Raw genomic sequence first — 27,966 nt, forward strand, 5'->3', positions numbered from 1 at the left:
TTTTTTACCGCTGCTGAATAATCCTGTTCTGAAGCATCAGTCTGAGGCTGCATTGTCAAAACTCCCAACGCTGAGTGGCTACGCCCCAATTCCATCACTCACTTTCCTCTAAAACAGGCTGCTGCTGGCTGGAATAGGAGATGCCTCTGTGGCCTCCAATAAAATAATTTTCTTTCTCGTTCTCTGGGCTGCCACTGGAGACACATTCCTGACTTTTGCCGCAGAGGAGGCAGAGCTTTATCCAGTTCTTCTGAGGGGACATGCACAGCACAGCAGCTGCAGAGGTGCTGGCTGGGGGTGGCTGTCAGTGCCTTGGGTCAGGTTGGGTTTCAGAGTGTTGAAAAATGAATAAAGGATTTGTTTCTGTACTTCCCGTCGCGATGGTGTGTTCTGGGAGGGGACAGGGGAAGAGCTTGTTCTGTCCGGAGCTGTGCTCCGCATGGATGGGGAGCGGCTGCAGCACTGCTCCTTCTGCTAATTCATCCATGTTTTTAGTCTTCTTAGTGTCCTGTTCCCCGCTAAGGACCTTCCAACGTATAAACTCAGTCTTTGTCCCTTCTTTGTCCTCTGGTTTCTGGAAAATGTCCTTGTCGTCCATACATTCTTCGGTCCAGATGTCCAACCTCGACAATACATTTCTCTCCCAGGCTTTTTTCATTGAACTACATCAGAGTTTGGTTATGTTTCAGTAAGTTTCAGTAATTTTCAGTCATTTTCCCAAGCTGAATTTCTACAAAAGCAGCTTATTGGAACTTTGCTAAATACTGGCTGAGAGTAATTTAAGAATAAAGCACTAGAAATATATATATACATATACACATATATAGTGCTTTATTCTTAAATAAGTATATATATTCTTAAATATATATGTACACATATATAGTGCTTTATTCTTAAATAAAAATATTATATATAATATATAAACATTATATAGAATAAATATATATTTATATATATAATATAGAAATATATATTATATATGTAAGAAATACAGATATAGATTTCTTAATATATTTAATATTTCTTAAATATATTTTTTCTATATGTGTGTGTCTATATATACACACATATATATAGGTTATGTATATATATAATAACCTATATATATGTGTGTGTACATATATATAGGTTATTATATATATACATATATATGTATATATATGATACATATATGTATATACAGATAGGATATGTATACATATATACATATATATGTATGTGTGTGTATGTGTATGTGTGTATATATATATACACATATATACATATATAGATATAGATATAGATATAGATATAGATATAGATATAGATATAGATATAGATATAGATATAGATGATATAGATAGGTTATGATTACGAAAATTACGATTAAGAAAAGCAAGGCAGAATTCAATGTAAGCCGGGGTGGGCGCAGGAGAAGCGCCGCCGCGTCACCGGGCCCGGCCGCGCAGGCGCGGGGCCCGCGGAGCTGCGGGGCCGCGGCCGCTCCGGCCGGGGCTGAGGCGCCGCCGCCGCTCCGGCCCCGCTCCGGCCCCGCTCCGGCCCCGGCGCGGCCCCATGAGGCGCGGGAGCGGCCATGGGCTCGCTGGGCAGCCGCGTGCTGCGGCGGAAGGCCGGGCTGCCGCGGGGAGAGGCGGCCGCGGGCAGGGGCGGCAAGAGGAAGCGCGGCGGGGCCGAGGGAACCGGCGACAGCGACAGCGACGGCGAGGCCGAGCGGGAGGAGCGGCTGCTGCAGCTCCGGGGCCGCAGGTGTGAGGGGCGGGAGCTGGGGGGGATGCAGGGCCGGGGGGATGCAGGGCCAAGCTCTGGGGGAATGCAGGGCCGGGCTCCGGGGGGATGCAGGGCCCGGCCGGGGGGATGCAGGGCCCGGTTCCGGGGGGATGCAGGGCCGGGCTCTGGGGATGCAGGGCCGAGGTCTGGGGATGCAGGGCCGGGCTCCGGGGGGATGCAGGGCCGGGCTCTGGGGAGATGCAGGGCCGGGCTCCGGGGGGATGCAGGGCCCGGCCGGGGGGATGCAGGGCCGGGCTCTGGGGATGCAGGGCCCGGCCGGGGGGATGCAGGGCCGGGCCGGGGGATGCAGGGCCCGGCCGGGGGGATGCAGGGCCGGGCTCCGGGGGGACGCAGGGCCGGGCTGGGGGGATGCAGGGCCGGGCTGGGGGGATGCAGGGCCGGGCTCTGGGGATGCAGGGCCGCCTGGGGCACAGCTCCAAGGGGACACCCCGAGGCCCGGCCCGGCCTCCCCTCCGAGCCCGTCGTGCAGGAAGGAGAGGGAGCCGCAGGGCAGAAATGTCGGGCCGAGGCCTCATGGGGCTCCCCGGGCCGTGGGTGGCTCTGGGCCGCTCTGGAAAGGCCCCGGCGGGCACGGGGAAGCGGTGCCGGCACGAGGGGCACGGCGGCCGGGCCAGGCTGGGCAGGACGAACCCCCCGAGCGCTTGAGACCGACTGTTGCCACTGTAACGGGAGGGTCTCAAAGAGTGCATCTCACTGTTTGTGGTCTGTTGTTTTGTTTTTACTAGGAAAAAATTGAAAAGCACGTCGAAATATATTTATCAGACATTGTTTCTGAATGGAGAGAACAGTGATATCAAAATTTGTGCTCTAGGAGAGGAGTGGAACTTGCACAAGATTTATTTGTGTCAGGTAAGTGGCTCCTTTCTAACTCCCAGTAGGAACTGTGTTCTTAATAAAAGGATGTCTGAGAACTCTGAAGTGTGACTGCTGGAGATCGTTTTTTTTTTTTTTTCCACTTCATATTTAGGACTTTACCTCTTTTTGTAGATGTTCACAGTTAGCAACAGGAGTTCCTGTTGGGAAGCAGTGCTGTAGCTTCATGTTTGAAAAAATTTCTTTGCTTCTCTCTCTTACTGATTAATTATTTTGTTAAATTTATTTTATTCTTAATCTTGGTGCATCCTCTGTGAAAATAGTCCTGACAGTTGTCTTTGATGTGCTGAGAACATCTTCTTGTTTGCTGGACAAGTGGCTGAGAGACTCCTGTGATGTGAGTGTTCTTGCAGGGTAAAGGACACACTTCCAGAAGGGATTTGTGGAGCCCCAGCTCAGTTTTACTGTCCCCTGGACTTATGTGCAGGGACCTGCATTGAAATTGCTGCTGCTGGGTCTCTGCAGGTGTTGGGTGATTGTTACCAGCCTTCACAAAAGGATTCCTTGCAGCTTCCCTGCTGCTGCAGGAGGAATGCTTTCCCAGGAGCTCTGAAAAGGAACAAACCCTAGTGCATGGTCAGGAAATGATGCTGTTTCCACAAACATTTTCTGTTGGGCTTGTGTGGAGGTGGAGTCCTTTGTGTCTGTGTTGTGGGAGCGCAGAGGTGCTGGTGGCTTCGCTGTCTGTGCCGTGCAGAAGCAGGGAGGAGCCGTGGCTGTGCCCTGAAACACCAAATTCACTTGTGCCCGTGTCTTTCAGGGGTTCTGGCCTGGGCAGGGTTGGTGTGAAGCCTCAGGTGCTGTACCTGGACAGGAGGGCACCTGTGTGTCAGCTGCAGCGGGAGCCAGAGCAGGGCTGTGACACGGTGGCACTGGCAGGTGCTGCACACGTGGCTGCAGTTTCTCTGGTGCAACAAGTGACAGGAGGAGCCAGTTCTGGATTTTTTGTGGCTGTTGCTGTGCCAGTGCCCGAATTTCAGAGCAGCTTCAGGAGGTACTTTTCATGGTCTCAGCAAGGGAAGTGTTCCATTGCTTTCTTGTAGGAAAATCCTTATCTTTTTGGAGTGTGAGAACCTTTTAACAAGAATAAACGGAAGGCAGGAGAGTCCTTTGTGTGAGGCAGAGCAGGAGCAGTGACACTGAGGGGCCGTGGGGTGTGTGACAGGAGCAGACACAGCCTGGCTGTTTTGCTCCCCTGCTCTCTCCAGGCACTGCCTCAAAGCTCCATGAAGGACAGTCAGACTGTGACCAGACTCTGCCTGGTCACAGCAGCTCTGAGAAACGGGGCATTTCTTTCTCATGATGCTGTTACAAAAGTGATAAATCCTCATGGAATTCGGAGTTGATGTCTGTGGCAAAGCTGAGGAGGACAAAGATGAGTGAGGTCCAGGAACATATGAACACGTGTGTTGCAGAGTTAGGGATGTGCTGAGGGTACAGAAATACTGACCTGATCAAATTGAAATCAAAACTGGGTTTTGTGTTGTTTGCTGCCCTGAGCTGAAATGCTGAGGGAAGAGGTCAGGGAATGCAGTGCTGTACAAATAGACTTTATTTTTTTGATCTCTCAGGTAAACTTCATTGATAGCATCTCATAATGGGCACATCTGCTGCTGGGAAGGAAAATCAGGAACCCTAGTAGAGCATTATCTTTCCCTTCCTTTGGATGGAAACCTCAAATTCTAGTTTTATGTGCTTTTCACTTAATAATAAAAGGTATATTGCTGTAAATGGTGTGTGTGTCTGTGTCCTTGGTATGAGGCTACAGCCTTGTACAGTAATTTGTATGTCTTGCATGCCTTTTTTTTTTTTTTCACCCTAACTGGCATTCCCTAATGCCTGCAGGATTTGTTGTTTGCCAGTAACCTTAAGGACTTAGTTCTTGGACTAATTGTGTCCCCACTGGTGATGTGGTTTGTGGGTAAAGAGCTTGTGTAGCCTCTCTGGCCTTTTCAAACTATTTCCTTATTCTGGTTACACACATGTAGCCCCAACTTTCCTGTAGGCATTTTGAGTGTCAGAAACAGCAGCTACAGTCAGCCCCTCGAGTCTGTCAGAATGTTTTAGCTTGTGAAAGTTCCCTTAATATATTTTGTTCTGCATAAAGGTAAATATTAACCGTGTTTGGTTCCATGTGCTGCTTTTGCCAGTTTTAAGTGGGATGAAATTTCTTTAGTTGAGTTCTTTTTTTCTCTTCCTTCATACAGTCAGGCTACTTTTCCAGTATGTTCAGTGGCTCTTGGAAAGAATCCAGCATGAATGTCATAGAGCTGGAGATTCCTGACCAAAATATTGATGTAGAAGGTAAGTGGGAGCCTTTTATTTTAACAGAACCCTGAAGGGAGAGATTAAATTAAACCTGGTGATGTTCACAGAAGGCTCATGAGGTTCAGCCTCTCTTTGTGCAGTTTTTCAGCTCTCAGGGGTGCTGAAGAGTTTGTTTAAATCATGGGAGCTCAGTAATGGAGTGGTTACTGTCCCATGTTGTGTTTTCAGTCTGGTGAGTTGCTCTAGATGAGGAGCCAGCACTGAGACCACAGAGGAGGTTTGCAGTGGGGGGGTTTGGTTGTGTTTAAGGGCTCCTCAGTGCCCTATGTGGTAAGCACATTTCTCTTTCTCTCAGGATTTTTCACAGAGAGAAAGAGAAAACAATTTCTATTTCTGCTCCTTGTTTTTCCCATGTGGAATGTGTTTGGAGAATTGTTTACCTGGGGTGATTGCTTGGTTGGATTCTGGTGAGGATTGTTTGAGCCTGATGGCCAATCCAACCCGCCTGGGGCTGGGCTCTCAGAGGGTCAGGAGTTGTGAGTGAGTTAGATTTGGTAGTTAGAAAAGTAGGTATGTAGTTTTAGTATCTTCCTTTAAATAGTATATTAATGTATTATAACACAGTTATACTAAAGAAATCATTCAGCCTTCTGAGCTGGAGTTGGACATCATCATTTCTTCCCACTGGGTTTGCTTGCATTTTACAATACCCCGAGCTCAGTGCAGTTTCTGGTTGTGTTTCAGGACCCCCCAGTACCCCCAGTACAGTGTCTCTCTCTGACTGCTTTCTCTCTGCAGCCCTGCAGGTGGCTTTTGGCTCGCTCTACAGAGACGATGTGCTGATCAACCCCAGCCGCGTGGTGGCCCTGCTGGCAGCAGCCTGCATGCTGCAGCTGGTGAGTCAGAAACGCTGCTGCTTCCAGCTGTACCTGCGGGAAACGCGGCACTTCCTTCGGGTTATCCTCGCCCACGTGGCCTTTTCGGCTTCTCAGGCAAACGGGGGAAAAGCCAAACACAAAGCAGTGGGTCTATTGAAAAATGCTGTGACTAAGATTAAGTGATTTGTGAGCGATATCTAAAAGTAGATTAAATAGGATTTGGAGCTCGCTTGCTCTACCCTGAAGGCATTCAGTACCCTTTTCCTTCACGGGAAATATTCTTAAGGAACATGTCTGAGGAATGATGGTTTAAATGGTTTGAACAGAGTAGCAGCAGTCACTGCAACCTGTGGGACTTTGGGGATGGCTCAGGCATGAAAATCTGTGTGACAGCACAGTGTCTGACGTTTCCTGTTGGGAAGTGAACACTCAGAATGTTTGTGTGCTTTTTCCTCCCTGCAGGATGGCTTAATCCAGCAATGTGGTGAAACGATGAAGGAAACCATCACTGCCCAAACTGTGTGTGGTTATTACAATTCTGCGGGGACGTATGGGCTGGACTCTGTGAAGAAAAAGTAAGAATTACTGTCTCCAAGCTCTTTTGGACATTGCCAATTAACAGGGAATTTACACACAGTACTTACATAATGACCAGGCTAATTGTTTTAATATTTTTTAGAATAGAATCTTAGAACATCGAGGTTGGAAGAGACCTGTAAGACCAACCAGTCCAACCATCCACCACCACTACCACTGAAACCACTAAACCACATAATCCAGAGCCAGATTCACACCTCCAGGGCTGGTGATTCCACCACATTCCTGGCCCATCTATTCCAGTGCCTGACCACCCAAACAGGGAAAAAAAAAATCAGGCAGCTAATCTGAATTGATTGAGTCTGTCCAGATCCCTCTGCAGAACCCTTCTGCCCTCCAGCAGATCCAGAATCCCACCCAGCTTAGTGTGCAAATTTCCTGAGGGAGCAGCTGTTGCAGGAATGTTGACACAGAGGAGAAACAAGCAGAAGTCCTAATTCCTTGCTTTCCATGCAGGTGCCTTGAGTGGCTCTTGAACAATCTGATGACTCACCAGAGTGTTGGACTCTTCAAGGAACTCAGGTACTGGGGCTGCACATCCCTTGCAGGGATGAAGGACAGTCCCTGCCCAAGACTGGAGCCCTCTGCAGATCATGTTCTGGGCTATTGCTACTTGCTTGTTCCCTACCTCCCCTTCTTCTTTTTCTCTTTTCTGTCTCACTGACCTGTTACAATTGATTTTTTTCCCAGCATAAACCTCATGAAGCAGCTGGTCAGCTCCTCCAACCTGTTTGTGCTGCAGGTGGAGATGGATGTGTACACTGCTCTCAAAAAGGTACTTGCCTGGGGCTCAGTGCAGTGGAACCTTTGTGGGGTTGACTGGAAGTATTTAATGGAGTAGCAGGACTTTCATAGAAATTAGTGCACTGTGGAAATGTCTCTTATTAATTAACATGCAGATTTCTTACTTGAAACTTCAACTGACTCACTGGAATTTGTTTGTGTTGCCCAGTGGATGTTCCTCCAGCTCGTGCCTTCTTGGAATGGGTCTTTCAAGCAGGTCTTGACTGAAGCTGACGCCTGGTTTGCTGAGCGCAGGAGAGGTAGGAAGAGCTGGCCAGCCTTGGTGTGGGGTCTGAACACGAACAATTTCTTCATTTTAATGGCAAAAGCCATTCAATAACCATAATAAGATAAAAGCCATTAAACGCCCACAATAACTTTCTCTAAGCAATAAGTAAAAACTGCAGTGCAGTCAGGGTCTGGGGAAGCTTTGGGGAGCAAAGCACGAGGTGGGTGCTGTGTTGCAGAGTTCGGGGGCGGCGTTGCCTTCCTGGAGTCGGCGCAGGGGAGCGCGTTCGTGCCCGTGTTCGCACACCTGAGGCTGCAGTACATCATCAGTGACCTGGCCTCAGCCAGGATCGTGGAGAGGGACGCCCTGCTGCCCTCAGGTGAGTCAGGCAGTGCTGGGCACAGCTGAGGCTCGCCTCCCTTCCTGCCTTCAGCTTCTGCACCCCAGGAGAGACCAGAGGGGCTGGGCATCTCCCAGGAGGGACAGGGCTGGGAAAGGCCATGAGTCTGATGAGGACCAGCTGAGGGAGCAACAGAAAAGGAGGCTCAGGGGGAACCTCCTCGCTCTCTGCAGCTCCTGACAGAATGGGCCAGCCAGGGAGGTTGGGCTGTGCTCCAGGAAACAGGGACAAAAAGAAATGGTCTCAGGGGAGGTTCAGGTTGGGTCTTGGGAAAATTCATTGTCATGGAAAGCTCTGGCACAGCTACCCAGGGCAGGGGTGGAGTCCCCATCTGTGGGGGGACTTAGCAGCTCTGTGGATGTGGCACTTGGGGACATGGGTTAGCGGTGGCCTTGGCAGTGCTGGCGGAGCTGTTGGACTCAATGACCTTCGGGGACTTTCCCAGCCCAAATCACACCGTGGTTCTTCTCGACTGACCATGTTCTGTGTGCCTTCCCCAGCCTGTCCTGCCTGTGAGTAATTGGGAAGGTCTCAGTGTGTTTTGTTTGCTTGTCTTGCTGCTCACATGTTTATCTCCAGCATCTGGTTTGTGGTTGAAGATTCAGCAGAAGCTTGAGTATGAAAATTACAGGCATAGAAGTCTGCAAAGGCACCCATGTAGGTGTCATCACCATGTGATGAGCATTCTGCTCATCAGTCAGGTTGTCAAAATGCTCTACAATACATACATATTCCTTTATCGATGTTTGAGTGGTCCAGGGGCCCAGATAAGCTGGCTGATTTGAGGCTGATTTCCTTGTGCTCATTGAAAAAGAGTGTGGAACTTGTGCACAGCTCACTGGTGTCCCTGAGCCACGATGAGCACTGTGCTGGCTGGGTGGCACTGTGGTGACAGGGAGAGGGGACACAGGGCACTCTGGTGACAGGGACACGGGGCACGTGCTGCATGCAGGAGGATCTGCGTGCTGGGAAGGGCTCTCAGAGTTTGGTACTTGCCTCCCCCTGCAATCTGTTCATGCCAGGTGCAGCCACGAGCTGTGTTAGATCAGAACTTTGGCTCTTCATGTACAAGAGGTTGAGATAAATCCTGGGCTGCACTTTGGAACAGGCTGCCAGCATGCAGTGTTTGAGGGGATGCTTTGTGCCTGAGAGGCTGCAGACAGGGCCGTGGCTGCGTGGTTTGTGTTTCTGCTGGAAGATTATTCCAGATGAAATTGTTCTCAAGGAGGTAGAGAAGCAAATCACACTGAGTAGTTGAAAGTAGTACTGTGATTGTTTATTTATTTTTTATACTCTGTGTGTGTAGGTCCTGGAGGGGAGAACTGAAATTCTGTGTTAGGAGTTCACAAAAGGTGCAGGAGACAGGAATACATAATGTGTCTGTGTGAGCACAGTGTTTGTTGTTCTGTTTTACTTGGTGGCTTGTGAACATTTCCTCAGCTGTGGTTTCCTTCTTCATAAATCAGCAGATGAACTGCAGCTGAAATGTGAGGTAGGAAATAGATACATGCGAAGATGCTCCCTCCTGACGCTTTTTTCCTTCTCTCTAGCACATCCATTCTGTGTTCCTTGCCTATGTAGGTTTCCTTAATTCATTTTTTATTTTCTGTTGTACTTTGGTTGATGCCTGGTTTGCTGCTATCACAGTCTGTACTTTCACTGTAGAGTCAGTGGGACAAAGGCTGGTTTTAAGTTTTCCATCCATGGTCTGGCCTCTCCTCCCTTCTGTCACATTCACCAGCTTCCTGGATTGTTTCTGGTCACGTTGGCTCTCCCTGTAATCTCACCCAGCCCATTTCCCAGAGGGGGTTCTCATTTCTGACCTTGCCCCCTTGCCCCATTTGTTATCTTGACTAAGAACTTCTTACACCCCATGCTTTTGCGATCCCTTTTGTGTAACTGCCTGACAAACTACTGAGTTTTGTTCTGTTTCATCTCTTGCTTGCAACATTAAATTAACACAGCCAATAAAATCTTTGTGTGTTCTCCAAGGAGGACATGATTTATGTTTATTCTTAGCAGGCTACAACTTCCGTTTGTTTTACCATGTTTGTGTTAAGTCGCTGTTTTCTTTTATCCCTTGATTGTGTTTTCTTCTTTAACTTGGGTAGAATTCCCCTGGGGATTCAGAAAACAGCACCTTCTCCCAGGAGCTTGTTAACAATCTCCTTGGCTGAGCAGAGGTTTGTGTGCTGAGAAAACGTGTGGAGTTGCATCACTTGTGGCAGCAGTGGGTGTTTGAGGAGATGAATGTAGTCTGGAGTGACTGCCTGTTACCTGTGGATGTTTATCCCTTCCCCTGTGCTTGGGGCTGGGAGCTGGAGAGCACAGGGAGTTACAGGGGGTGAGCTGCATACACTTGTCCAGTTCATAAGTGTAACTTTATTATTTCTATGTCTTTTTATTTCTCTATTTTGAATGTATATGACCATCCCCATTCCCAGCTCCAAAGACAACACCAAGCTGATTTATTTTTTTTTAATTTTAGAATGGCTGTCCTCTGTTTACAAACAGCAGTGGTTTGCCATGCTCAGAGCAGAACAAGACAATGATATTGGGTAGGTATATTACAGGCTTTACTTCTTTCTTAAATGAGAAACCTTCCTGTCACAGAAATTCTGACATGAATTATTTTGGAGTTTACATTAAAAGGAGGGGAGAAGCATACTTCAGTGCTTTTGAACTGTGGAGCTCTCAGTTCCCCATGGCTGGCTGGTCTCCCATCCCTCAACCAGCAGAACTCTGGAAAACTGGTCTGATGGGACCAGAGGGAAATGCTGGGTGGGGGACACAAGTTCTGTGTTTTCCTTCATGTGGGTTAATGCTTCTCACTAGCACTGAAACACTGAAAATCTGTGCTGAGGCTGTGAAAGGGTGATTGCTGAGCCTTCCATTTCAAGGATGCTTTGGCCATCAAACTGTTTCTCTTCTTCTGCTCGCTCTTGGCTGTGCTGCAGTGAGCCAGGACCTGGATTTAACACCAAAACTATAGCAAAATGTACCTGGGGGAGTTGATCCTGCCTTTGTCTTCTCTGCTGGCTCCTAGAGTGCTTTGAGGAGAAAAAATGCCTCGTGAGGCAGCTGCAGAATGCCTGTTACCTCCCCAAACCCAGCAGGCTGACTTGCTCCTTTGTCCTGTGTGGACAGGGACGTGTTGGCTTGTAACAGGAGCTTCAGAAAAGCCCCAGACTCTGGTCTGAAGAATAGCCAAGAACTTTAGAAAGTTGTTCTCTTAGGCAGCAGTCCTTTAGGAAGTGGTGGAGGTGAGGTGCAGAACCGTGACTCACATTCGGTTCCTGCAGATGAATTTTGGGTGGCTGTGGCCTGTTTCTGATGCAGCTCTCTTGGGAAGGCTTTTGCAATGCTGCTGTGTCTGAGAGCAGACAAGGTCACCTGGCTCATGGGGAAACAGGGGTCATAGGGAAGTGAGTCATCAGAATTGATACAAGACACTGTATTTGCTAATTTTGATGTGTTTGGGTAGTTCAGTGCATTTGAATTGTCAGCCACTGGATACACATGCTCCTGGAAAAGGGAGTTCCCACAGAGCTGCAGTGAGGATGGTGGGGGTCATCCAGCTTGGAAAAGAGCAATTTCAAAATTCAGCTACAGCTGAGGATTTCAATGGCTCTTGGAATGGCCAGAGTATTTTTCCACATTTTTCTTGCTCGTCTAGTTTTCTCTTTTGCAGTATGGGTTGGTTATTTCTTTTCAGACAGTGAAAACCAAAGGTCTCAGCCTTAGAAGGGCACACATGCAGCTGTTCCTTTGTGTTAGTGCAAATGTTTTGGCCATTTGACCAACATGTAGCTGCAGGAAAAGAATTCAGGTTTTATAAGCCCATCGTTTATCCAGTTCTGCTGCTCTTCCTCTCACACCTACTGCCCGTGTCTGTATCAAACACATGTTTTCCCTCAGGGGCAAGGAGGCAGACTTAGGAATCAGAGCAAGGCATGAATCTGACTCCTCTGAGCTGAAGTAAGGCTCTATTTCCATATCCCACCTGGTGCAGGGCATAACTGCACCTGCTTCTTCTGACACTGCCAGCATGGAAATGGCACTGCTTGGAAACGTGTGATGTGGCTTGTCGTGGTGACTTCATAGAGAGCAGAAGAAAGTGTTTCCCTTCTACTTTGAATTTGCATTTAAAAGGGTTAAATTCACTCTTCAGAATTGGGGAATTTTTTAGTGTTAGCAATGGAGTTTGTGGCTTTGAACTGTAGCTGCTCAAGGTTTACTTGTGCTAAAGTAGATCATTTTTTTTTAATTAAACATGTGTTTTGTGGCAGAAGCCAGACAGATCTTTCAAGTCTGGGACTGGAATCACTTCTGCTCTTAGCAGTCTCTTTGGCAGTGTGTGAGAAGGAAGCAGAATAACTCCACTGTTCACTGTGTGGCAGCTGGTGGAAGGGGTTCAAGCTGAAGTTCTGCATTGTCTGAGGCTGCTCCAGGGATGGAGAGGGGAATGTTAATGCCAGTCTGAGCATTATGGACTAATGTTTGTGAAATTTGTCACTAATTAAACAGAAATAAATCCTTTATCACCATTACTGCATTTAGGTCAGCCACAGAACCAGTTCAGCTGGAAGATGTGGAAAAGCACACGGGAGTTCCTGGGTGAATTTGTTGAAGTGTGATGAGCTTGTATGCATAACCTGTTCCTTGAACACTTCACCTCCCAGGACTGGCTTTTACAGAAACGAGAGAAAAGACCTGGGCTGAGCTTATAAAAGATTTAGCTGTGAGTTGCTGTGGAGTGAGAGCAATAGGAGCAATAGGCTGTGCAATAGCAGTGCAGCAATAGGCTGCATCTCCTCTGCTTGGAGGGCACTGCTGAGTCTTGTGGGTTTGCAGTTTAACCTGTGGGGATTGATGTCACTGGGATTAGTAAAGTTCACTGCCAGCCCTCAACTGGTGTAACTTGGACGCTGTCTGGCAGTGGGTGTTGTGTTACTGCTGTCGTGGTGTGTGAAGCACAGGAGTGACACACTTGTGGAAAATCAGGGCTGATGTCACTCGTGCTAGCTCTGCAAGGCTGTTCTACGTGCTGGACACAGGGGAGGTGCTGCGTGAGAGGAGCTGGTCTTGCTGTGGGATGACACAGCTGAGGGCTCTGCCATCTTAGGAGCGCTGAGAGGCTCTGGTATTTCTTGGACACTGAGGGGAAGTGATTTTTTTTAGCCAAGTTGTGTAACCAGCCCCTTGAGAAACCTCTCTGTGTCTCGTGGCTGCTGCTTCACAGCACTGCTGTTGTGCAGAGCCCTGCAGCTGTGCCCCAGCACTTGTCTCTGGTTGTGCCTAAGAAGTCAGCCTGCTGTGTTTAAAAAACACTTGGGTTTTTACCAGGCTGGGAGAATGCATTTCATTGCAGCAACTATTATTTTGTTAACTGGAAAAGTTCTTTTGTAGAAGTCCTGCCTAGCTGAGGTGTCACAGCCAGGTTTATACTGCAGTTTTGTAGTACAGGTTGATGTTTATGGGACAGTTTGGGATGGAAGAGGCTCTGGGAGATCATCCAGTCATGCCCCTGCTCAAAGAAGGGTCAGTTGTGAGTCCTTTCCAGCTCAGAATATCCCATAACTGTGTGGTCAGACAAGTTTACTCCAGTCCATTCACCTTCCCCATGTTAAGGTACCATACAAAGCTGTTAAAGTGTCCTTAAAGATGCTGGTTTGGTTTTCTTTCAGGCCTCAGGAGATCAATAAGGAGGAACTGGAAGGAAACAGCATGAGGTGTGGTCGCAAACTGGCCAAGGATGGTGATGTAAGTGTGGCACGTGGCAAGCTGCAGAGACAAGTCAGGCATTTCCAAATCACCTAGGTCCTCACTGTCAAACTGCATCCAAAAGATGTCATGGAGGAAGACAGCATTTTTTTCTCCCCAGAGGGGTGGAAGCCGTGTCTCTGCAAGGAGCTGGTGTTTCCTTGTGCTCTTGTGCTGCAAGACTGGGAAAACTGTTAGTCCAGGCAGCCAAACAGAGCTCAGATCACTGCTGGAAAAGGAAGTTCTCGAGATAAAATGTGGAACATTCAGAGCCAGGGCCCCCTGTTAACAGATCTTGTGAAATGAGCAGAGAACATTAATTTTTCCCATTGAAGTCACATAACCCAAGGCTGTTGACCCTGAGGAGTGCCTTGGGCACCGCTGGGGCTCAGTATTTGATACCCACTGCTGTGCTTGTCTGGGAGGCAGCTGACACTCAGCTGCTCTCACAGTCCCCTGCAGTGCCCAGTTGTCCCCAGCGAGTTCTCTGTCCCAGGCAGGTGCTGGTGCTGGCAGGGATCCCTGAACCCCTCAGTGCAGCTGAGGATGAGCCCTGGAGCTGGCGTGGCACCCCTGCCGCGTGTCACAGCCCATCCTCAGCCCGTGTCCCCTCTGTCCTGCAGTACTGCTGGCGCTGGACTGGCTTTAACTTCGGCCTGGACCTGCTGGTGACCTACACCAACCGCTACATCATCTTCAAGCGCAACACGCTGAACCAGCCGTGCAGCGGCTCCGTCAGCCTGCAGCCGCGCCGCAGCATCGCCTTCAGGTGCAGCCCGGGCTCCCCCCGTGCTGCCAGCCCTGCTGGCACTGCCTTGGCTAAAAACCTGCCCTGGCCCCTCGGGGGAAGCTCCTTGTGCTGAAATTCGGGAGGCTGAAGTGCTTTGGCTGTTGTGCCCCCAGGTTGCGCCTGGCCTCGTTCGACTGCAGCGGGAAGATGATTTGCAGCAGGACAACAGGATACCAGATCCTGACCCTGGAGAAGGACCAGGTGTGTCTGTGGGCTTGAGTGGTGGAGTTCAAGGCATGAAAAAAATGCTGAGAAGTCACCAGTGCTTTTGAAGGGGAGTTGCTGTTCCTGTTGTTTTTGCTTATGTGGAATCTCAGGCATTCCTGTTAAAGGTAGTGGGTAATTAAGCTAATTTGTGAAGTGGCTCTAGAGTAGGGTAGTGTGGGTTTCATGAGTGTTGATAATATGAAATTAGTTCCCATATTAGTGAAATGAGTGCCTGTGGTGCTGCTGTCTGCTGCCAGTGTCATGTTCAGCTGCTCTTCAGCACTGCTGGCATCACCCTCTGCATAATCTGGCCATCACACTCCTCATTTAGAGGCAAATTCTGAATGTTAAGACTCTCATGAAGTGAGGAGTTAAAAGAATGTCTGCATGTTGTTTAAGGATTGGATTTATTACCCTATTAAATGAATTTAAGAAAGGAGTGGAGTTTCTTAGAGCAAGTGCCCTTTTCCACCCATTGCTGACTGCAGGATTTAGTGTGGGACTTGTTGATCAAGCTCCTCAAATCCCAGCCAGCAGTGATAGAAAGGTGGTGAGAACACAGAAAACCTTTCCTTGCCAGTGCCATTCTCACTGGAGGGTGAAGTTTCAGTTTTGAAGTCTCAGTTGTTTCTCATCTTCATAAGGATTAAGTTTCAATTTTGCTGCCCCAAAACCAGTTCCTAGAGCGGAACCAAAAAATTTCTACACACAAAATGAAATTTGCTTTCTGTTTCAGAATGCCTGGTTGGTGAAATCTCCCAAATCTGAGAAATGTCCCTTTCTCCCCAGCATGTTGGAGGGGAAATTTGCTCCAGCATTTCCTCTGGCTTGTTCCCTGTGCTGCAGAGGGCTGGGAGCTCTGGGGTGGGCAGGCTGAGAATCTGTAGCTGTTATAAACTCGAGGTGAAGACAAACTGTCTTTGGTGTATTTTTTGTATTCTGATTTTAGTCTGTAGCCATTAAGATGTGCAGAGTGAGCGTTGTTGTGTTGTGCTTTCTGGTCCCCCTCACCACACAAATGTCCTGTGTGTGCTCCAGGAGCAGATCGTGATGAATTTGGACAGCAGGCTCCTGACGTTCCCCCTCTACATCTGCTGCAACTTCCTGTACACATCCCCAGAGAAGAGGGCAGACAGCGAGGCCCAGCTGGATCATCTGGAAGCCTGAGACCTCCCTGGGGCCTGGGGCACCCTCTCCACCCTGGGTGCTGCTGAAAGCTGGCACAGGCAGGCCTTACACTGTGGCAGCAGCCCCGGCCTTAGTGCTCTCCTATGCAGCTCTGAAAAGACCAGACGTTAGGTAGGCCAAAACCAGTCATCCTTTTTAATTTTTTAAAGTTTTATTTCTGTTCTGCATCATCAGGCAGTGGCCATTCTGTGTTTGAGAAGTGTTACACTTGGGCTTTTCCAGGTGAAAACTGAGCCAAATGGGAAATAGGGAATTTGTGTGGATCACAACTTAGGAAATTACCTGTTGGACTCTGAGCACACATCGTAGGTTGTGTGGGTTTTGTCAGTGTGGGTTTTGGTTGTATTATTTGTTTGTTGGGTTTTTAAATAACTGATCTGTAAATACCAGATCCATATTTTGCTTTTTTTTCCTGGTCCTTTTCCATTAGGGCCAAATAGTCTCTGTAAATGTGGCCTCTCAGCTTTGGTTATTTAACTGCACAGCCTTTCCCACCTGATGGGTGTAATCCTTTTTTGCAGCTCACACACACACATTTCATTCTTGGTCTTGTTCTAACACTGCAGCCAATAATTCTCTTGTCTTTTGGCTGGTCAATTTACTAATAAGGATGTTCATAAATGCATTATTTTTTCCATGTACAGCAAGTACTCCAATGTCCTCACCATCACTTGAGTCCTGTCAGCAGCAGCTCTCAGCTGAGTTAGGCTGAGTGCTGACTCTACTCACACAAACCAAATACCAGGTTTTAACCATTTTCTGTGGCTTGTTTTAGCTGTTACCTTGGGAATACATCCCATGTTAGCTCAGGAACTTGTGACTTTCGAGTGCCTTTTGAGTTGTATGTGTAACACCAACTTCACAGCAGTTCAGCAAGGTCACAGGATCCAAAGGCAGAGCTGGGAACAAGAGATTCCTCTCCACTTGGTCTGATGGATGAGTCGTGTCATGGTACACTCTGTTCAGTCTTTGTTGGGTTTTATGTTTGTCTCTTACAATTTTGAATTCTTACAGCAGGATTTTTTGATTCAAACTGGGAATTTTTGCCTCGTTAGCCTATTTTTTTAATGTCAGAAAAAAATACCCGTTTGTACTTTATAACAAGGGTAAAAATATGCTGAGCAAGATCGAAAAACATGGCAATGTGTCAGTAAATGATTTCAAGTGGAATATTTGCCCATGTGTGTCCTTTCCTGCTGGGAATAGCTTTTGTCTTGGGTTCACCCTGTGGATTCAGCACCTCACTGTGATCTTGTGTTGTGTGACAGCTTTGGCAGCAGAGAGCAGAAGCATTTCCAGCTGTTAGCTGCTACAGCATCAATCTTATTTATAGAATTAACTGTATTTAGATACTTAACTTTGCCTTTAATTAGAAGTACCTGCTCCTTAAGACTGATTCCATGGAAAGCAGCAGGGACTGCTGGTTAATGGCAGAGGGAACAGGTACCTCAAATCCAGGTGGGTTCTTGCAGCACATCAAAGTCTGAGCTGTGCAGGGCTTTCACCCCTGCCAGGGCCTGTCCCCCCCTGACCCACCCAGTGTCACCAGGATGTGGGATGTGGAGCAAGAAACTCATCTTGGGATTTATTTTCCAGGCTACAACCCCTTCCCTTGATCCCTGGGTGTCCCTGTGCCCTCCTGGCTGTGGGCACTGCCAGTGCCAGGGGCCAGCACCAGGGATTTGGGGTGGTGCCCTTGCTCAGGGCTTGCTGAGGGGCAGAGACACACGACACTGAGCCCAGCCACGGGTGGTGGTTGTTTTTCTCTGCTTTATTGTCACTGACGAGGAGCAGCAGTGGTGGCCGAGGGGAGCTGAGCAGTACAACACCACACTCAGGAGAACGGTATGAAAAGTACAAAAATAAGGAAGCCTATATATAATATCATTGCAGTCAATCGCTAGAAATAAATATTGTAAACACCAAAGAACAACATCAGGTGAATCTACAGCACTCGTTTCTGCCAGCAGCCACACAGTCTTTGGCTTTATGACTCCCACATCGAGATGCATTTTCTTTGCTTCAGGCCAGAAACATTTCAGACTGGTCAGGGATGTCACAGGGGAAAGAATTTTCCTCTCTCCAAATTACCTTGAGCACAGGAATTGCCTCTTTTTGCCTTCAGTGCCCATTTTTGTGCCAGAGCAAGTGACTGATCTCCCAAAGCAGGCATTTTCCTTGTCTGGAGGGGCGTGGGGTGAGGTTTAGTTGTTGTCACCCTGTACCTCACACCCCCTGCACAAATGGTGCAATTTGCCACCGTATTGCACTTCTCCTCTCCCGTGCACTTGGACCTTTCACCCCCTTATCTCTCTGACAGCCAGATGGGTTTGGATTGCCTGATAAGGGAGAGCAGGCACCGGGATATCTCGGGTCAAACTGCACCCGAGCTGCTGCCAGGCCAGCGATCTGTGCCCCGCTGATACCCTCGGGCCACTGAGCACGAGCTTCTCCCTCCTGGCCCTGGACTCCAGGAAGGAAAGAGGCAAATTCTGCTTGCAAGTCTCACTAATTTGCTGGTCGTGTTTATATAGATCTACATGTATTTTTAAAACCCAATAAAATCCTGTCCAAAGTACCAAGGAGGAGAGATTTGCCAGGGAGGGAAGGGCAGAGACTCTGTTCCCTGCTGCCTGCATGGCCAGAGAACATTCCAGCACCCCGGGAGTGCAAAGAAAATGCATCCAGATGGGAACAACCAAGCAAAACAAAACCATCCTAAACCCACAAAGCAGCACTTCTTGCTGCAGGGAAGACACAGACTGGGCAAATCAGTCTGAGCAGTCTGTCCCCACAGATAATCATTTGCTCTTCCCTTCATATCAGTAATTAGGATTTAATCTTCCCTTCTTCATTTGAAACACATTCACAGAACATGCCATGGTGACGTTTTGGTGAGGTCCCGGTCGGGCTGGACATCCCCCAGCTGCAGGGCTGGGGACCCTGGGGAGCACAAACCCCTGCAGCCCTGGCAGGGTGCACCTGCACCCACGGGCGTCCTGCAACGCTTGGAACTGGGCACATGCCAGACCCTGCTTGCCTCTCAGTCTGAGCAAAAGCTTTCCAGCATTAGGGGAGCCTTGGGCTATGCAAAAATCCACCACCACCCCTGGCAAGGGTGGTCCTTCCTCAGCCCAGGCAGGTGAGGGGGCTGTGGTGACCCTGCTCAGGTGCCTCAGCTCCCAGTTCCCCTCTCACCCTGTCATTTCCCTGCTCTAAAGCAGGGCTGCTCAGACCCCCATCCTTCCCATTCTGCCCCCAGAACTGCTGTTGTTTAAAGTTTCACACTATGGATTTCAGACGGGGCACAGCTGGCTAAGAGTAAAAACAGCCACTAATGCAACTCTGCACAGTGCAGCAGCTAAAAAGATTTCTGTTTTGATTTTTCAGTAGGCAAAATGCTGGTTTTCTGAGGGAAAAAAATCACACAAAACTGCTTGGTACCAGATTACAGGATTTCTGTATCATCCTTCAAAGATTTATTTAACAGTTTCTAAAACTTCCACTAAACTTGGTTTCTTACATCATTTCTATACACAGGTTTTATTAGTTATAATTGTCTTGAGGCTTATAAAAAAATAAGCATTTAAAATGCCCAAAAGAGTAATTTTCCTTTAAAATTGTGCTACTGAACTTGACCCCCAACACAGAAAAGAGACTTTTGGTAATGAGGTTACCCCAAGCAGTATAAAAATATACATAAAAATAGACAACAACTCTATCCTCCAATCTGAAGGGCTGATTGTGGGGCTTATTAGTTATTATATTTTTTTGTACATCACTGAAATTTCATTAACTTCTGCTAAATATTTACAGAAAACCTCCCCACCCTCTGTCTGCCTCCTCCCACTGAGGCAGAGACCTGCAGCTTTTAGTTCATCCAGAGTTTTCTGTTGGCAAAAACGGATCCCTGCATTGGGCTGGGTGATGCTGCGGGCACAGGGGTCCCTGGGGACCTGCAGGGCCCTGGGTTCTGTCATCCCCCCATGGGTGTCACCTTCCAGAGCACAGCTGGGGAGGGCAGGGGACAAAATAAAACCTCTCCCAAGGTTAAGCCCAGCCTGAAGCCGACAGCAGCACCGCAGGGCCCCGCTGCTCCTGCACGCCCTGGCTTTCTGCTTTCCCTTTTGTCCTGGTGATAAAGTCAGAATGCCCAAACCTCCTGTACAACAGTCCTCAGGTATTTGGGTCTCTTTTCTCCAGTCTACCCCAAGAAAATTTTAAATTAAAAAAAAAAAATTACACGACAGAAGGAAAAAAAAAAAAGAAAATAATTACTCTGTACTCTTCTTCAACAACATGAAAAGGTGACGTTAAACTAGGTGATACAACCCCCCCCCCGAGACTATGTACATAAAAAGACATCAGATCTCTTAAAACATAAATATACAGTGTATAAATCAGATGCCACCTGAAGGCTGCAGCCGCAGAACTGTTTCACAGACAGAGCAAACCAGCCTCTCCAGGCCAAGGGCAGACACGCCGCGGGTCTGGGGCTCAGCCGGGGAGCCCCACATGCAGCGGGGAGGGGTGCAGGTGTCGGGGATGGGACACGGCCCTGCGCACACCACGCTCCTACGGCTACTCGGGGTGCAGGCAGGTCAGCAAACGGGATCAGACCCCGAGTCCCCAGTTATCTCCAGGCACGTGCTCTGCCGGGCTGGCTGAGGGCCCTGCAGCCTGGCTCCAGCGGCTTCTCCAGGACTGCCAAGGGAGGTGCACGGTGCCCCCGCACAGCCGCGGCCACGCCGTGGAACTCTGCACCCTGTGCTTGAAGAGTTACCATGACTTTCATGGAAATAATACAGCCTTGATCAGGGGAAAAGACTGGTGGAGGTCTTTAGCCCAGTCTTAGAGGTTTGCTTCTACAGCATGGACAGCTACGACTCCGACACACATAAATAGGGACTGTTAAAGTGACAATGCAGTGTCTGAATTATCCGAGTGTTATCCCTACTGCTGCTAGGGGAGGGCCAGTGGTCGGGGCTGGGAGGAGAGCTGGGGTGTGACAGAGGTGGGACAGCTCCAGCTCCACCTGGGAGTGCAGGGAGAAGCCAAAAGACACTGTGAGCTTTACTCGACAGCTGGTTTTATGGCATGCGGGGGAACTCCTACGACAACGCTTGGTACAGAGCCCACGGCGTCTCCAGTCCCACCGTGGTGCCTCGGAGAACCAGTAAAGCTACGAGTCTGCTTGGAGGGGAGGGGTGTGTGGGTGTGTGCAGAGGGAGGAGGGGTTGGGTGAGGAAACGTCCCGTTCTGCTGAAACCAAGCTCTTGGGCAAACCTGCTTCCCTCTACCGCTGCCCGGCCTCGCGGATGCGGCAGGCCACGGCCGTGATCAGCGCGGCGCCTTTGCCGCTGCCGTCCTCTGACTGCAGGAAGGTCACTTCACACTTGGGGGACAGCTGCTTCACCGTCTCCTGCAGGACCGTGGAGAAGCTGCAGGGCAAGGAGAGGGAGAGGCTCTGAATTAACCGGCCACGGGGTGAAGGTGACGGTCCCAACCCTAATCCGCCTTGCACAGAGCCTCGAAAAGCAACGCAGAGCCCGAGGGGAAGGGTGGAGGGATGATGGATGCATTAGTGCATGGATGGATGCATGGATGCATGGACAGATGAAGCTTAGAAAGCCCAAGTCTCCCCACTTCAGCCCAAGCCCATGGTTACAACACAACCGTGCTGTACCTTCACTCAGGACTAAACCCAGCCCCTTCTCAAGTCCCACCAAGTCCTGGGACCACTAATGAGCCTCAACAGCCCTGACCAGCCCCACCTTGGGGGAGTTTTCAGTGCCTCCCTTTGGCCATGGGCTCCTGAGCCCTGTTTAAGCTCAGCCTCAGTCCCTGTCTGAGCCCCAGTGCCCAGCAGCACCAGCCGGGCGGCTCCGGCGTTGGCAGGTTTCCATGACCCGGCTCACTGCTGGTTAGAGCTGCCTCATGGCCATGACTTGGAGCCCTGGCTGAACCTGGTCACCATGTCTGGGTCAGGCCCAGTGGGGCTGGAGGAGCCCCTGTCCTTATGGGAGCAGCTCAAATTCGGGTCAGCGAGCTCCTGGCAGCCCTGGAGCCACCAAAACAGCTCCAATCCTCCCCCATTACCCCTGAACCTTCCCCCGAGCCCCCAGGTGCCCCCCGGAGCACAGCCAGAGGCACTCACTGAGGGTGCAGCTTGTAGAGCGTCCCGTCCACGCCGACGGTGATTTTGAGGAAGTCGAGGCCGCGGTTCTCGCGGATCTTGTCCACCACGGCGGCCATGCCGGCGCCGCAGAGCTGGGCCGCGCGCCGCGCCACCACCGCGCACACCTCCTTCACGATGATGCTGTCGTCGCACGTGGACTCCAGCCCCAGGTGCTGCAGGATGGAGCGCACCTGCAGCAGGGCCAGGCAGTCGCTGCGGGACACGGCGGGGCGGCGTCAGCGACGGAGCAGCGGCACCGCGGCCTCCCCTTCCCACCCACGTCCCACGTCCTGCCCCGCCGGGGTGGCCCCACAGCCCCTTAACCTCAGCGCTCAGGCCTGGACGTGGCCTGCTCTCACATCCTCATCAGGGAGGCTATTCCAGGACAAGGCCAGCAGAGTGTGACACCCCTGCACCCCCTCCGTGCCCAGGGCAGAGGATAAAGAGCCGCCTGTGCTGCCCCAGGCAGCCTCCTCGTCTCCCCACGCAACCACGAGGGCTCTGCTGATCTATCCCTGTGGCACCACCCTGGCTCCAGACCAGGCACGTGGAACTTCTCCCGCCAGCCCTGAGGGCACGTCCTGTCCTCCAGATTCCAGCCGCGCTCTGACTGACTGCTCACTCCCTCTTGGAGCTCACCTCTCTATCTGGGACAGGAACTTGGTCTCAAAGATGCCTCTGGTCTTCAGCCTCTCCGAGATCCGTCCCCGGAACAGCAGCCCTCTCTTGGTGAAGTCCATCAGGATGTTGCGGACGATTTCCCCCAGGTACATCCCGCTGATCATCTTCTCGTACCTGGGCAGGAGAGGACGAGGCCGGACATCAGGACAGGAAGGGACACTGGGCCGGGTGGGGACTCCAGCACAATCCCTTCAGCAAGTCCACCCAGGCAGGGGACGAGGGACACGTCGGTGTCCTGCCCATCTTCCGCTGGATCCACCAAGGGGCTGGTGGGGCAGATCTGCTCCCGACCCTCAGCCCCATGGGGTCCCTTCCAGCCCCCAAAGCCACCACCCACCTCTGCTTGCCAGGGTTGAGGGACAGCTCATCCACCGCCACGTCGAACTCCGTCCGGATGTCATCCAGGCAGCCGCTGTCCCCGAAGGCGCCCCACTCCATGTTGACACACATCCTGCCCTCGTCCCCTTCCACCAGCTCCACGTTCCTCATCTCCTCCATGTAGCAGGCGTTGCTGCCCGTGCCTGCGGAGAGGAGCGGGGTCAGAGGGACCCTGGGACGCCTCCCCGGGGCAGGGGTGGCACCACAGAGCAGGAGCTCCACGAGGAACTTTCATTTCTCACCGACAATCAGCCCAACTTCACAGTAGGGATCCTCGTAGCCACAGGTCATCATGGTGCCAACTGTGTCATTGACCACTGCCACCACGTCCAGGTCGAATTCCTGCAGAGGGATGGATTGCAGGAGTTATTCCTGGAGGGCTTGGAATTCCTGCCAAGTCTGCTCCCCCGGCTGGGAAAGGACCTGGCTGTCTGGTGAGTGTGGCAGTCAGAGTGACAGAATCATGGAATGATCACAGAATGGTTGGAAAGATCCTCAAAGCCCATCCCATTCTCCCCCCTGCCATGGCAGGGACACCTTCCACTGCCCCAGGCTGCTCCAAGTCCCATCCAGCACTTCCAGGGATCCTGGGACAGCCACAGCTTCTCTGGGCACCTGTCACCCTGTTTTTTTTAAAGTTTCAAAGTTCTTTTAAATGTTTTCTATGTTGTCTGATGTTTACATATTTCTACTAGAGTTTCTCACACACTGTTCATGTAAACAATGATTGTTTTACATTCTTCTTTGTGGGAGGAAAGAATTGATGGACTGTTGGTTTAACCAGTGTGGTTGGAGAGGTGGCAGTTTCATCCTCTAATCCACTGCCACTTTTAGAACTCTGTATATTGCAAGGTTGGGAATAAATTCCCTCCTTTTGCTCTTTTATTTTAGGTTAAAACTGTTCTCCCTTTCCTCCATGACCATCCACCTCCACAGGCACCCACGGGCTTCCCCACCCCAGCTGCTGCCGGCAGAGCTCCGAGCTCAGAGCCCTCCAGGCTGGGTCAGCCCTGCCAGGAGCAGCCCTGGGCAGGAGCTCGGGGTGGTCCGTGCCGAGGAAACAAGCCGGTGTCTCCTGAGCTCAGGGCCAGACAAGTCTGCTCCAGCCCTGGCCAGGAGCCAGCCCATAGCTCCAGGGTCTGAAAATCCAACCTCAAGTGATGAGTAAGGGTGGCTGTGAAAATTCCGACACTCATTACGCTGAGCTCAGCCCAGTAATTTGCTTTACAGGCCAATTAATGATGCTGAGGAGAGCCAGGATGTGGGAGCAGCCGCTGGCTTCTCCAGCCCTGTGCCTGCTCACCTCTCTCCTGTGAATGGCCTCCTTCAGCAGCCCCACCACGTCCTCTCCCTCGCAGCCCGTCGCCTTGAAACCTTTCGTCCACTTCAGGAGAATTCCCTGTTGTGGGAAAAGCCCCAGTGAGTCCCCCTGGACAGCAGTGGGAGGCACAGCCCGGCAGCTGCCAGGAGTCCGGGGCTTACCTCGTCCAGGTTGTTCTGCTGGCACGGGAAGGAGAAGGTGAATCCCAGCGGGAGCGACACTCCCTTCATCCCCATGTACTCCAGGAAGTCGGAGATGCAGTGGACGATGTGGTCAAAGAGCTGCAGAGCAAAGCCAAAGGGAAGAGTTGCCACCCCAGCCAGAGCCCAGCCTGCCCAAACTGCTGGGCTCCCACCAGGCCTGCTGGAATGTTCAGATCGCTCCCAGGCCTTTGAACAGAGCGGGACGTGCCTCAGATGCTCTGTGGGAGGTGAGCAACCCCAAAATGCTCAGCTCACCCTCCTCCCCACCCACAGCGTGGCCAAATCCCTGCACTAACTCCACCTCACAGGTCCCTGGAGGGGTGGGAGCCAGCAGGGAGGTGACACGGGGATCCAGTCCCTCTGCAAGGGATCCCCACAGCCCTCCAGCCCAGTCTGCTGCAGATACTCCCAGTCCCCCAGCACTGCCTGGAGTGCTTTGCAAAACTTTCCAAATGTGTCTCACCACTTGTGTTGTGGTTTCCCTATCTGGGAAACGGGGATGATGCTTATCTGCCCTTGTGGAGTGTGTGGGATTCAGGGAGGCTCACTCATGCCTGGGAATAACACCATTTCTAACCTAAAAACCAGACTCCAGCTTCCCCAGCTCCAGAGCCTTGGGCACAACTCGCTGCTCTAAGGGCAGGAGAGTCCCAGCCCTCCCCACTCCTGGTTGGGCTCCTGGGAAGGCAGAACCAGCTCCGTGGTCAGCCCTGCCCCAGCCACCCCAGGGAAGAGCCCCTTCCCCCTCTCTGCCTGCCCGTGCTGACCTCCTCTCCCGTGCCCTGCATGATCTCCACGGGGATGGAGTAGATCTTGTTGTGCATCTCCACCCCGCGCCGCATCCCGTTCCTGACGCGCACCAGCAGCACGCGGAAGTTGGTTCCTCCCAGGTCCAGGGCCAGGAAATCTCCCTTTTCTGCAAGCCAAGAGAGGAACTCAGGAGAGATCCCAGCACGGGCAGCCAGGGTGTGGCACAGAGCAGAGGTGGATGTGCCCTCTTCCAGCGAGAGGGTTGGAGATGGGCAGGAACAGAGGATGGAGAGGTTTGCTCCAGACTCGGGGTGACGATGAGTTGGAAGGGACCCACAAGGATCCCTAAGTCCAGCTCCTGGCCCTGCACAAGCTTCAAGCCAAGGTCAGGCGCTCGCCCAAGGCACAGGAAGAGCCAGGAGCACAACCCAGGCCGAGGGTGGAGAATCCTGTGGCAGGATCTGTGGCCACGCAGAGCCAGGCTTTGTGCTAAGTCAGGGGCAGAACGTCCCGGAGGCTCAGTGCTCTGCCCAGTCCCAAACTGGAGGTTTGTGCCACTCCCACCACAGAGAGGAACCGGCCACAGCAAAGGTCCAGCCACTCCCAAGGATGCAGGACATGCAGGGGCTCACACACAGAGTCTTGCACAGGACACATCACCTGTTCCGTCGGGAGTGGAGCACACGTAGGTGGGCAGCATTTTCACCGTCGCCTCCGCATGCGTCTCCTTGCCCAGCCCTTTCTCCATCTCTATCCTCATCCTTTCCTTCACCTCCAGCAGCTGCTCGTGGCTCAGCTTGAGGGGCTCCAGGATCTTCTGCCGGGCCTTGTGCTGGGCAGCCAGCCTGTAGGCCACGGCCGTCACCATGGCCGCGCCTTTGCCGCTCCCGTCCTCCGAGCGGATGAAGCGGATCTCGCAGTCCGGCAGCAGCTTCCGCACCGTCTTGTGCAGGAGACGGGCAAAGCTGGGGAGGAGGAGGGAGGGGACCTGAGTGGGACCTTCTGGGGACCCCCTGGGACCCAAACGAGGGGCCTGAGGGGATAGCTGGAGGCGCTTCTCTTATGCCAAGCTGTGCGTGCTGGTGGCAGCAGCAGATCCCTCTGTGTCCCTGTCTCCAGCACCCCCAGACCCCTGTCCCTTCCCCAGCACCCCCAGACCCCTGTCCCCATTACCCCCAGACCCCTGTCCCTGTCCCCAGCACCCCCAGACCCCTGTCTCCAGCCCCCTGTCCCTGTCCCTGTCCCTGTCCCCAGCCTCCCCATCCCTGTCCCCATCCCTGTCCCCATCCCTGTCCCCGTCCCCAGCCCTGTCCCGCACTCACTGCGGGTGTTTCTTGTACACGGAGCCGTCCACGCCCACGGTGGAGCGCAGCCTGTCCACGCCCTTGTTGTCCTTGATGCGGCGCAGCACGGCGGCCAGCGTGGCCCCGCACAGGCTGGCCGAGCGCGTCGACACGATCTGGCAGACGCGCAGCGTGGCCAGGCAGTCCTCCTGCGACGGCTCCAGGCCCAGCTTGCTCAGGATCTCGTGGGCTTTCTGCAGCCCTTCCTTCTCCCTGCGAGTTCAGAAGGGGTTGGTGCCTGGGAGCGCAGCTTTTCAGGCTGGCTCAGTGCCGGTCCGTCCGGGAAACCCCCGGATCCCACTTACTTCTCGATGGCAGAGACAAATCTGGTCTCGAAGTGGCCCGTGGTGAGCAGATCGGGTGTCAGCCTTCCCCCAAAGAGCAGCCCTTCCTTGGCCATCTTCACCAGGATGAGCCTGACCAGCTCCCCCATGTACATCCCGCTGATCATCTTCTCAAACCTGCCCGTGGGGAGGCGTCAGATGGAACCAGGGAATGGTTTGGGCTGGAAGAGCCCTCCAAGGTTATCAATCCAGACATTCCCCAGCTCTGCCAAGGCCACAGCTGACCCAGGTCCCCAAGTGCCACATCCACAGCGCTGTTAGATCCCTCCGGAGATGGTGACACCACCCTGGGTGGCCTGTGCCACACCTGACCGTCCTTTCAGAGCACAAATCCTCCCTGACATCTAAGCTGGGGGAGGGCGTCTGCCTGGGCTGGTGGGGGACTTTGCTGGCCAGGAAGGGAACAGGAATCATTCAAACAAGCGGCCACGAGGGCAGCAGGTGGGGCAGCCCTGGTGTGGGACAGCCAGGTTTGGGAGAGCCCTGGTTTGGGACACAGCCCCAGGTTTGGGACACAGCCCTGGTTTGGGACACAGCCCCTGCTTTGGGACACAGCCCCTGCTTTGGGACACAACTCCAGGTTTGGGACACAGCCCTGCTTTGGGACACAGCCCCTCTCTGCACCGGTGCAGAGGACACGGTGACCCAGTTAGCTGGGCTGACCTCCCCAGTCCCAGTAACGCCGGCGCTGTGGGAGGATGGACAATGCTGAGCAAACCACAAGCCCGAGCCAAGAATCTGCTCACAATTGTTTGCCAGGGTTGAGCGAGCCCATGTCGATCTCGCGGTCGAACTCGGTGCGGATGTCGTTGAGCACGCCGTCGTCACCAAAGGCCCCCCACTCCATGTTGATGCACATCCGGCCTTCGTCCCCCTCCACCAGGTCGATGTGCCTCATCTCCTCCATGTAGCAGGCGTTGGTGCCGGTTCCTGGGCCGAGCAGGGGCACAGGGTGAGCGAGGACAGCGCCTTGCCCTCGCTCCCACTATTCCCAACTTCCCTCT

The 27,966-nt window shown here is 51.8% G+C and overlaps 2 protein-coding genes across 4 annotated transcripts in view; one reads left to right on the plus strand and one right to left on the minus strand.

Annotated features, from left to right (window-relative positions):
• The first annotated feature begins 1,451 nt into the window (after positions 1–1,451).
• Positions 1,452–16,934, plus strand: GMCL1 (germ cell-less 1, spermatogenesis associated). Of its 2 annotated transcripts, none has more exons than XM_030290107.4 (14): positions 1,452–1,746; positions 2,514–2,637; positions 4,869–4,965; positions 5,728–5,825; positions 6,270–6,382; positions 6,861–6,926; positions 7,095–7,179; positions 7,357–7,447; positions 7,655–7,795; positions 10,305–10,374; positions 13,504–13,579; positions 14,203–14,348; positions 14,483–14,570; positions 15,615–16,934. In XM_030290107.4, the coding sequence occupies exons 1-14, from the start codon at positions 1,574–1,576 to the stop codon at positions 15,741–15,743; spliced, it is 1,497 nt and encodes a 498-aa protein (XP_030145967.3). In that variant the 5' UTR covers positions 1,452–1,573; the 3' UTR covers positions 15,744–16,934. The 2 variants fall into 2 exon arrangements, with proteins under 2 accessions (XP_030145967.3, XP_041576567.1); XM_041720633.2 differs by lacking the exon at positions 1,452–1,746 and adding an exon at positions 4,233–4,377.
• A 580-nt stretch (positions 16,935–17,514) lies between these two features.
• Positions 17,515–27,966, minus strand: part of LOC101233732 (hexokinase-2) — a 28,709-nt gene continuing 18,257 nt past the window's right edge. For both annotated transcript variants that reach the window (XM_030290093.4, XM_030290094.4), the window contains exons 7-18: positions 27,709–27,892; positions 26,924–27,079; positions 26,598–26,831; positions 25,936–26,240; positions 25,293–25,441; positions 24,484–24,603; positions 24,305–24,400; positions 23,244–23,343; positions 22,961–23,144; positions 22,582–22,737; positions 21,922–22,155; positions 17,515–21,205 (exon numbers count right to left, since the gene is read on the minus strand). In XM_030290093.4, the coding sequence (XP_030145953.4) occupies positions 21,061–21,205; positions 21,922–22,155; positions 22,582–22,737; positions 22,961–23,144; positions 23,244–23,343; positions 24,305–24,400; positions 24,484–24,603; positions 25,293–25,441; positions 25,936–26,240; positions 26,598–26,831; positions 26,924–27,079; positions 27,709–27,892 (2,063 nt within the window). In that variant the 3' untranslated portion in view covers positions 17,515–21,060. The remainder of the gene's footprint in view (positions 21,206–21,921; positions 22,156–22,581; positions 22,738–22,960; positions 23,145–23,243; positions 23,344–24,304; positions 24,401–24,483; positions 24,604–25,292; positions 25,442–25,935; positions 26,241–26,597; positions 26,832–26,923; positions 27,080–27,708; positions 27,893–27,966) is intronic.

This window comes from Taeniopygia guttata, chromosome 22 (assembly GCF_048771995.1).
Source record: "Taeniopygia guttata chromosome 22, bTaeGut7.mat, whole genome shotgun sequence".
Classification (NCBI taxonomy): domain Eukaryota; kingdom Metazoa; phylum Chordata; class Aves; order Passeriformes; family Estrildidae; genus Taeniopygia; species Taeniopygia guttata.